Below are 11,365 nucleotides of genomic sequence, written 5' to 3'. Positions count from 1 at the left end.
GTTAAATCACAGTGCATCCATCTATCTAGGTTATTTTTATATAAAAGGTTTATCAGTTTATATTTCTGCTATATTTTATTACAACCTTTGAAAAAAGTATTTATTTTTAATGAATGTTTAAAGATTTTCCTATATAGTTTGTACATCTTTATGGGCCCCTATCAAGTCGTGGGGCCCTTAGATTCTTCCTAACGTTAACCTGACGCCTCTGGAGATGATGTGAGCTTTGTGACATGGTGCATCATCCTGCTGGAAGTTTCCATCAGAAGATGCTACACTGTGCTCAGAAATGGATGGACATGGTCAGCAGCAGGACTCAGGTAGACTGTGGAGGTTAAACCAGGTCATGTTGGTACTAAGGGGACCAAAGTGGGACCAGAAGATGGATGTATCCATGTTGTCATGATGTTTCCAGCAGATTCTGATCCTACACACTCACAAATAGAGGTACCAGCTTGTACCTAAAAAGGTACAAATGCTTGTCGCTGGGGGTGTACTCTTTTGAGAGACATTTCTGTACCCTTCAGTTCTGGTCTATTTTTGTACCTTATCAAGTTATGTTTTTTATGTTTTTCACAGCATTAGGCTTGGTCCGCCACTTAGCAATATTATCTTGTCTTTAATCTAGAAATAATCTTCAAAAACTCAAAACACTGACATTGTGGGCTACAGCAAGTGCTGTGCGTCTAAACCGGTCTTAACAATACATTTCTTTTGAGGTGACTTTTTAAAAATTAAGATAAAAAATAAAATCATCAAATATCAGTTGTAATATGTGGTGAAGTCGTAGGGGGGTATACTGATTGCTGAAGAAAAGCTGGTAAAAGTCCCAGTATGCACCATACGCTGTAAAAAATAGTCCTGGTATGCAAAAGGATAGAATTTAAAAGTGCCGGTACTGCGTACCGCCGCGTACCGGCCCACTTAAAGCACTGCTGCTAACAATAGTTTTTGTCACGACAAACATTTTTCAATGCTGTAGGTACCCTTATGGTTAAAATGGTACAAATTTGTACTTTATGTCACTTTGAACCCTTTTTCGTACTCTGAAGGTGCTTCTGGTCTCTTAAAGACCAGCATTGTACTTTTGAGAGAACATTTCTTTAAAATGTACCTATAGGTACAGAAATGTCCCTATCTTGTACCTCTATTTTTGAGAGTGTACCATGTGAATGTGGAGCTGAACTGGAGACTCATCAGACCAGCAACGTTTCTCCATCTTCTATTGTCCAGTTCTGGTGAGTCTGTGTGAATTGTAGCCTCAGTTTCCTGTTCTTACTGACAGGAGGGAACCCGCTGTGGCCTTCTGCTGCTGGAGACCATCTGCTTCCAGGCTGGACGGGTTGTGTGTTCAGAGATGATGCTCTGGATGGAACCAGTGCTTACTGGACTTCCTGTTGTCTTTCCATCATCTCCAACCAGTCTGACCAGTCTCCTCTGACGTCAACATCTGGACATTTTCTCTTCTTCAGACCTTCTCTGGAAACACTGGTGATGGTTGAAAATCCCAGTAACCACCATGTTCACAGTCACCTCTATCTCATTTCTTCCTCCTTCTCAGTTTAAACCTCATGTTCTCTTCCCCACGTCCACGTGGCTACAGGTGTTGCTGCCACGTGATTGGCTGATGGGATACAGGTGAGTCTGATCACACTGAACACAAACTCAGCCACTAAACTAAACACAGTTTTTTTATTTATTCATTAGAAAACGGTGATTTATAGAGTCACGTGACTATCAAGGCTTTCACACATTTGTAAGTGTACGTGCACGCACCCACGCACAGCTTCTGCCCACTCCACGGTGGCTCTTGGGGAAAGCCCTGTAATCAATGTCTCCACAGGATGGCAGTATGAGTCTGAGTGTGTGTGTGTGTGTGTGTGTGTGTGTGTGTGAGTGCGTGAATCTGCGTGGGAGTTCCTTCCCTCGCCATGCCGGGGAGTTGCCAGCTGCACGGCGGAGAGGTCCTGGAGAGGTAGAGCCCCGCGCGCCTCTCCAAGGTGTCTCTTTTCGGCTTCCACCCCCACCAGCGACCCCTCCCCTCTCTGCGCCGCAAACACCCCCCTCCCCTCCCCCTCTTCCTCTTAAAGAGAAAAGAAAACAAGTTCTGGATCCAACCATGCCACAGCAGCGGCTGGGTGTCCGCCTCTCCTCCCCCAGAGCCACTGCAGGCTTCCCCGGTCCGACAGCGCGCGGAGACCCCGCCGAGTGATGCCTCTGCTGGGGGAGAGACTCCCAGACTCCGCGTTCTCTGCCGACCCCTCCCGGAGGAGCCCACAGCGCGGACTCGGACCTTGACAGAAGAGGGAGCCCCCCCTCCTCCCCCTCCCCTTCCCACCCCCTCCCCCTGACACTGCTCCAGGATGTCCGACAGCAACGCAAGTCCTGCAGACCGGGTGATCAAATGTAGGCATGCCCCCCCCCCCCCTCCTCCTCCTGCACGCCCGTGCCAGTGATGCTGCTGTAACTCATCCTTCTGATTTGTTTTCTTTGTGTTTGCATCCTTGTTGTTGCACCACTGCATCGTTCCCGCACCTTGTTTTTCTTTCTTTCTCTCTTTATTTCAAAAGAATCCTTGTTTGTTTTTCTGGCAGCTCGGAATAAAAGGAGGATATTTTGGCTGCAGAGTCACCATGCATGCGCCGCGGAACCTTTGAGGGGAGGGAGATGATGGGGAAGTAGGTGGTGGTGGTGATGGGGGGGAGAAAGAGAGAGAGAGAGAGGGTGAGAGAGGGAGAGAGAGAAGGGCGGGGGGGGGGGGGGGGGTATCCAACACGATACGCCATAATCAGGGTCTTCCCTCGTTATTCTATTAGAATTCACCCCCTCACCGAGGCACTACCCCGTCCCCCACCGGGGGATGTCTCCGCTATGTATAGTCGAGGCGTTTGCGCGAGACCCTGTGCTGCATGAGCTCCGCACGCGCTCCTCTCCTAGCGGTGGTTTGGTGCTACTGAATAATACCCTGCAGACACACAGCGGAGAGGGTGGCAGAGGGAGGAAAAGCCACGGAGGGAGAGAGGACACGAGCATCTAGTTCCAATGAAACATCAGGCATTGTGACGATGACGGCGAAAGGCAGACATAAAGGTAAACGAGCGCTGCGCGTGCATGGCCGGGCGAGCTTCGGTTGGGATGCTGCTGTGGATGTGGATGGTGTCACGGGAAGATGTTGCGTGGATGCGAGGATGGAGAGGAGAGAGGGGGAGGATGAGATGCTGTGGGGGACTTGTCGAGGATTTTCAGCTCCTCTGTTCACGCGTTTTATCTGGGCGTCATGGTAACCCCCCCCCCCCACCCCGCGTGGCGTGGAGCGTCCACGTCCATATGTTGGCCTAGATTTAGAAAAAAAAACAATTTTTAGTCCAAATCTGATGACCGATTGCTTTGAGTCGCAGGTTGGTGACAACTTTACCGGACTGACACACACACACACACACACACACACTCATTCATGTGAGTGTGTGTGTGAGGGGGAGGGGGACACACACACAGGCCTGTTTGATAAACTGACCCTGAATTGAGCTGATGTTCTTGAATAAACGCGTGAAAACGACGGAAATACGTGAGAAGTCGTTGTCTTTTCCACACGTCCTGAATGTCAGGGCGACTCCCGGTTTTCCCTTTACGCACCGCTCCTCCACGTCTCCTTAAAGGTCTCCCTGGCTTCCCTCCCCCTCCTCCCCATCCCCTCCTCCTGTTTCCCTGAGTGTCAAATGAGAGACAAAATGGAGTTTAGGGATGCTGGGCTGCGTATCCTAGCTTGTTGCCTCCCTGGGAGGATGCAAACCGCTGGAAGTGGGTTGTTGCACCCGTGGGTGATGGAATATTTCATGTGTTTAGAGTGTCGCGTTTCTGCTGAAGCGTGGGCGGCTGCAGAGAGCCAGGGAATGAAAGGAGGTGGGGGCTCCGTTCGGGTTATGGTCCGTCGAGCTCGCACAGATTGTCGTGCTTATCGGGTCACAACAAGGCTGGCATGGCAGCAGCGCGCGCAGCCTGTCACATGCCACGCACGACGCGCTGGCTGCGCTTAACAAACCCACAAGGTCTCTCTGCCGGAAGAAGCCGCTCTGACAGCTGCATGCGTCGCTTGGGCATGCCCCGGCATTCCGTGCGTGCGTGGAATGGGAGGGGTGGTCTTCAGGCGAGGGGTTTCTGGCACTACCCCTCCCCCCCCGCCTTTCTTGCACATATGCTGTTTGCGTTAAAGCGCGTGGAAATGTTGAGGCAACTCGTGCACATCCATCCATCACTTGTCAACTCTGTGATGCACGTTCACATCATTTCTGCGTGCATGTGGGTTGTAAAGCAGCTGGGCCACAGAAGCTCGGTTGCAAACCCTTTAAATGACCTATATCCACACGCATCATCCATCACACACACACACACACACACACACACACACACACACACACACACACACACACACACACACACACACACACACACACAGGGAAGGTGTAAATGAAGGGGGCATCAGTCATTTCCAGCAGGCTGGACTGTGCCAGATACTTCCTGCTATTATATATTCCAGTAAATAGAAATACAGAGAGATGAAAGACACAACACACCGAGAGGAGGCGGAGAGGTGAGGGAAGGAGAGACACCTCCTCCGTTTCACAAGAGGAGGAGGAGGTGAAGGAGATGGGGGGGGGGGGGGGGGGGAAAGCCTTTCATGCTTTAGAGTGGACCTTACTGGAATAAAGATAAATTCTTACAGCTGAATTTAGTTTTCATGCAAAGTTTAAACGTGAAAATTTATTTTTAGTTTGAGTCAGTAACTTTTTAGTTTATTCTGAATCTGGAATTAATGTAGACTAGAAAACAAAATACTAGTTGTTTCTGCAGGATTTGGTTGTAAAACTGTAAATTCTGTTTCTTTACCTGGATATTATTGTATGTACTCATTGCAGTGTCTTCAGGAGTCGATATAGCTTTGGTGGAGCCAGACTGGGCCATATAAGAAAATATATTATTGTGTTATTAGAGAGATATATTCACATTAACAATCTGGATCACCAGGTGGGAATATTTGCAACAAGCTGAAAAAGGTCAGTAAGATAAGTTGGTTGTGTTGGGCTGCTTGGTGTGGGAGCAGGGGGCGGTTTGGCAAGCAGTCCTGTATAGTGGTGGTAGACTGAATCCATGTGGTGGATGGGGTCTGCCTTAGATCTGAACTGCATCTTTCCTCTTTGCAAAAAGTTGCAAAGATCTCCTTCATTCCTACATTTTTCTATAAAAAATAAAATTCCTTGGAGGCTAAATTTGTCCACATTTTCATGCCGTAGTTTGCCTTAAAATCAACTGACAGCCTGAATGAAACTGGATAATGTAATGCTAGCCTAGTCAGCGCTAAGTCATGTAGATACTGAAGTACTTATTCAGTGTCTTTACAGTTTACTTTCAGCTCCGATATGAAAATATTACTGTGTTGTCCATAAATACATACTCTAAAAACTAAATACTAAGTCAAACTTATCTAGTGTTACCGTATAACTTGATTAGCACTGCTATATGCTAACATATAGAATTAGCCTGATGTTAGCTTCATACTAACATCAGGCTAATAGCGTTTCATAACTTCAGCAGTCGGCCGTAGTGGTTTTGCAGCAACCAGGGTGCTGGTTTGAGCCTCGACTGGGGTGGGAGGTTTGAACATTGGCCTTTCTGTTTGGAGTTTGCATGTTCTCCCCGTGTATGCGTGGGTTCTCTCCGGGTTCTCCGGCTTCCTCCCACCCACACGACGTGCACGTTAGGTTAATCTCTATGGTGAATTGATCATTTATCACATGCAAGTCGCTTTGGATAAAAGCATCTGCCAAAGGACTTTAGAATAGAATGAAATAGAATAGAATAGAATAGGTTTACCTGCACAGGGACAGAATTTCTTCTAGCAATATGCAGACAAGTGTTAAAAATGTTAAAGGAGTGATTAGGGAACTACTTGACTTCATGCTGCTGTAGTGACACTGGTGATCCATGTGTGTCAGTAACCATAGACTGTATATAGAAATATGGGCGGAGCCTCCGTGACGTCACCTGTAGGTTTCTGAAGAGCTGAATTGAAGCTCAGTGGAAAACCGTGGTGTAGGTGATCAGATTCAACTAGCAATGTTGCCAATATAGATTTTCTTGGTACATGATTTCATGATTGTCATGATGTGTGAAGTGAGTGTCATGGTGTGAGTGTCATGGTGGATGATTGACATCGAGCAAACTCCGAGCTTTCTGTAGCTAAGAGCTAACCGAGCTAACCTGGAGATAACAGAAGCTAACCAGCTAACGGAGGTAAGCGGGCTAAAGCTAAGTCACGTTGTTAACTGGCTAAAAACCGTGGTTGTTCTACGTTCTTCTTACTTTGGGTACCTGTCTTTGGGAGATTGGGTACCTGTCAATCAAAAGGACACGCCCCTAAATAGGCCGAATTTTGAGATTAAATTACTTTTAAATGGGCGAGTTAGAAAAAAATTCACTCCCCCCACAGTTGTCATGAAGGTAAACCTGACCTATTAAACCTAAAATGGATTTTTGAACCAGGCTGTAAACATGTTTATTTCTGCTGTAAACATGTTTATTCCTGCTGTAAACATGTTTATTTCTGCTGTGAAGTTGGTCTTTTTAACATGGGAGTCTACGGGGATTTGCTCTGTTTTGGAGACCCTAGTGGATGAAGGGGGAACTGCAGTTTTATGCACTTCCGCATCGGCTTCACTTTTAACCACTGAAGACTCCGTCCATCTTTCATATACAGTCTATGGTCAGGAAAGATGTTTCTGTGATCCGTCAATCACCTGAGGTTCCACTTGGGGTGTCCAATCAGATTTCAGAGGTTGGTCGTGCCACCATGGCCACCTTCTAGCGCCACCCCTGTTTATAAGTCTGTGTAGACTTAAAGTATTCCTACTACAACATATTATATATTCCGCTGATGTTGTGGCAGAGTAGTGAACCCAGTTGACGTGTCCAGTACCAGTGACCTCTGCCGTCTCCAGTTGAACGTCTCTCATTAAGACGATGTGAATTCTTCACACGTGTCAGGACTGTTATATGTTGGGTGAGCTCATTTTACTCTTTCCAATCTGGTGGTCTTTCTGAAAATACTTGACTGTTTATAGGAGTTTATGTTTGGGGTGTAAGAGTTGACTGACATAACCGGAGGCTAGTAGGCGTAGTGACGGGCCCATCAGAAGAGGCAGGTCAGGAGGTTTATTCACCAGTGAACTTTAGTTGAATGCTATATTTTACATTTTTTCCCCATGGCAGCTATTTTAAAATGATTGATCGGTTGAGTAGGAAGAACATTTTCCCCAGTTTTGTTGTAAGAAAGTTTGAAAATCATTCTTGAGTCAATGAATATGACTTTATCTTTGGTTATCAAACAGCAGATTTTAAAAAATTAAAATAAATATTACCATTCAAACTTACTTTATGTGCAATAAAGATTGGTAGGGCTGTAAATTTAGCTAAATCCTGCGGTGGGTGTATAAGCAGAGCAATGACGAACCTGCTGGACATCATCAGTGCAATGCAGCGAGTTCTGAAAAGCTTAACCAACTAAAATATTTAGCAACGATGTTAAAGATCTATGAAACATGCAATATGTACAACACTTTGCTTTTAGTCGCCGTTTAAGATCTACAGGGAGGATGGAGGAATCAGCAACATGTGATCTTGCCTGGCTAACACTTGAGCCCTTAAAATGAGAACATTAGTGTGCAGACATAACGTTCAATGCAATGCACAGCTGCTGTTTGAGCGTCGTTCTCAGAAGTATATGAGAAATTAATATCATTATTCTACTGACTTGGTTTTGACTCCATATGTTTGCTAGTTTCAGGCTCCTGGTGTTGTTGGCTCACTTTCATGGCTTACTGGGACACTTGCAGAGCTTAGAGCTCACTTGCAGCGAGGAAGAAAAAATACACATTGATCAAATGAAATTATAGTTTTAAGAACTTATATTTCCAAGCAGCTGGAAAAATCAAAGTTTCTTAAAATGATTATAGACTGAATATCGCATTGTTCTGTGTAATGAGCTGTTTGACAGCTAATCATAATCATAACCCCAGTTTGGCTGTTCAGTGGATGTGACAGCTCATGGAAAGGAGTAAACCACCAGAAAACACATATTTATGTGCTGTATGAGAACATGAAATATAGAAAACCTCCGTCACCGTTTTGCAGTCCAGTTATAGACATTGTATGGATCCTAAACTAGAAAGAAATGAGGACATCTCTCAGTGTCTGCGACGCCTTTCAATCCATAAGAAGCACTACCAGTTTGATAAGGACGGCGTTTATGGCACCTAAATACAGAATCATGGCCTACAAGTGTTACTGCTGAGAGAAACTTCAGTCTGTTGAACATTCTGTGAAACATACAGAAAAGCAGCCCAGTTGGAGGCATTAAATGCTGGGATTTGACCTACAAACTGCATCACATCAACATTTCTGAACCTGAAAAGTTTGGTCTCCCTCCCAAAATGTGAGAAACCTGAAGCTTTTTTAAGAAGCAGTTGGAAGAGGATGTAGTTTAACCCAAACTGGTACGCACCAAGCCAATCAGATGCAACGACAGTGATATCTGAAGAAAAGCTAATGCTGTTTAGCCATTAGCCACTTCAACTCTTCATACTCCCATTTTGCTTTGATACTGCAGATTTGTACTTTCTTTTCTTTATCTTTTCTCTTTTCTGTTGACATAAAGGAAAGTTTCTTTGTAGTATATTTAATGTACAAGACAACTCAAAGTGGTTTACATATAACATTAAAAGGTGCAAAGAAAACATGAAAGGTAAATTAAAAACTACCTGCAAGAACAAGAATATTTTAGTATATATCTTAAGGAAACATTCCAAAATGACTTCTTTTTAGTCATCACTAGTTACAGTAAGAGCAGCAGGCGCCATGTATGGCTCCTGGAGAGCAGTTAATAATAATAATAATAATTATGATAATAATAATAATGATGATAATAATAATAATAATAATAATAATAATAATAATAAAGATAATATTAATAATCATAATAATAATAATAAAGATAATAAAAAATATATTAAAAATAAAGATATTAAATATTATTATTAATAAAGATATTATTATTATTATTATTATTATTATTAACGATAATAATAATAAAGACAATACTATTATTGTTTATTATATATATATATGTAAATTATATAAATATTATATTATATATATAAATTATAATAATAATATTGTTTATTATTATTAATAATAATAATAATAATAATAATAATAATAATAACAATGCATTTTATTTAAAAGCACCTTTCCAGTCACTCAAGGACACTGTACAATAAAAACAGGCATTAAAACAATAAGAAACGATAAAAACAACATAGAACTGTGCGACAGGGTGATTACAGGGAGTATGCTTTCTTAAACAGGTGTGTTTAGGAAGTTAGGGGCCTTCCTCAGGGGTCCACATTAACGTGCCTGTTGTTGGAAGTCTGGGAACATAATCCTGGGTCTGCCAGGCCCAAGTCTTCTTCTTTAACCAGTAGAACCAGTACAAGCTAAATGTTTTTAAAGACCACTCTGGTTGAGGTTCAGGCAAGTCGAGCAGATTTTAAAATGCATCATAAGAAATGAGTAACTTCTTATTCACCAGTGAGATGAAGAGCTGTTGTATCAGCAGCTGCTATGAACTTCAGCACACCTGCATCTTTACCATTTGCTCTCAGAAGAAAGAAATTATTTTCCAATTTACAAAACCACAAGAAAAATACAAAATTCTACTGATTTACCAGCATAACGTATGGACGTACATGTGCATCTTTATGTTAAATAAATAGAAAATATGTTCCTCATTCTGCAATCACAGCTGGTTGCAACTTCTACAGATGTACATTAAATACTCAACATGAATAATCATTGATCCGCCATCAGCTCTGCCAATCCAAAATAAATAATCACCACCGCGATTTCCCAAAGCAAACATGTAAAACCTTCTCATTGGATAATTCCTGCAGCTGCAACAAGTTATTTAACCCCAACTGATGCAACTAGTAGCTTCTCATTTTCTTAAACAACCATGTCAGAAGACGCGTCCTGCGGTCGTGGAAAAGATGTTACTCTGCTTCAGAAGGCCAAATAGGCTTCCGGTTGCTAGGGAGCATAAAGATTGGACTTTGGAGCAAAGGAAGAAGGTCATGTGGTCTGATGAGTCCAGATTGATCCTGCTTTAGAGTGATGGGAACATCAAGGTAAGAAGAGAGGAAATTTAAGTTACTGCATACTGCCATCATTCCTAGTGTCTACAGTACAAGCCTGTGGGGGCGGTCTAGATCTGGGATCGCTGCATTTGGTCTGGTCTTGGTTCTGGTCCTTGTGTGTTTAAAAAAATCCGGGCAGGTCTTTCCATCTTACCTCATGGCATTGCTATATTTCTTGATGACAACACCAGGATTCATGGTGCTGGGATTGTGAAAGAGCGATTCAGGGAACAGGAGATGTCTTTTTACACATGGATTGGTCTCCACAGAATCCAGACTGAGAATCTTTGGGATGTACTGGAGCAGATTTCACACATCAGTTGGACTCTCCAATCATCACTACGAGGTCTTGGAGAAAAATAAACGCAGCTCTGGATGGAAATAAATGTTGTGACAATGTAGAATCTTATCGATGGATGGGCAGTGTGTGTTGCTCACGAGTGATCAAATGTAGATGCATTTAAAAAGAAAAGAAACAAAACATAAACACGACAACATTTCCAAATACCTGTGTCCATTTTCCACTACATTAAGCTGCAAGACAACAGTTTTGTTTGTGTCTTTCTTCTCAGTTTGCAGTTAGCAGCTAGCTGTTTCTACTGTTTATTAAGATGATACACAACAAAGCCTACACCACCACTTGCTGACAACACCGCTCAGCTTCGTTTATTAGCTCCAAGCAAGTTAATTAAAATGAGCTTGAATCACATTTTATGTGAAGCAACGCTGCAAAAGTTTGAATCAGTTTGCATCCTCTAAAAGTGACCAGCTTGCAGAATTCCCAGCGATTAACTGCAGCCGCTGAGCCTGCGTGAGTTTCTGTCAGGATAAAGCCTCTCCTACTGTACTTACAGTCTTCTCATGATATCATAACGCATCTACAAACAGCCAGTTGGTTGCTCAGCAACAGGCGTGTCGACCTGATGGAGAAATAATGTCCAAAGGTGGAAAAGGGAAATTTATCCTGTTTAAGTTTTGACCTTTGGAAGAAAATGAATAAATATGTAAGAAGTAATTCTACCGAAGCAGAGTGAAGCCACATCCAGAATACACATTTACATGCATTTATACACACACACACACACACACACACACTCAAACAAACACCTCTGGCATGGCTT

At 43.3% G+C, this 11,365-nt stretch overlaps 1 protein-coding gene across 1 annotated transcript in view; it reads left to right on the top strand.

Annotated features, from left to right (window-relative positions):
* Positions 1 to 2,363: 2,363 nt before the first annotated feature.
* ppp3cb (protein phosphatase 3, catalytic subunit, beta isozyme) overlaps positions 2,364 to 11,365 on the top strand; it is a gene marked incomplete at both ends in the record, with an annotated part of 53,470 nt that continues 44,468 nt past the window's right edge. The window contains one exon of the mRNA XM_079250556.1: positions 2,364 to 2,406. Within this exon, the coding sequence (XP_079106682.1) occupies positions 2,364 to 2,406 (43 nt within the window). The remainder of the gene's footprint in view (positions 2,407 to 11,365) is intronic.

The sequence above is a fragment of the Telmatherina bonti genome (assembly GCF_933228915.1).
Source record: "Telmatherina bonti genome assembly, chromosome: 12".
Classification (NCBI taxonomy): Eukaryota; Metazoa; Chordata; class Actinopteri; order Atheriniformes; family Telmatherinidae; genus Telmatherina; species Telmatherina bonti.
The sequence above is the reverse complement of the archived record's forward strand: the minus strand, read 5'-3'. Positions and strand labels throughout refer to the sequence as shown.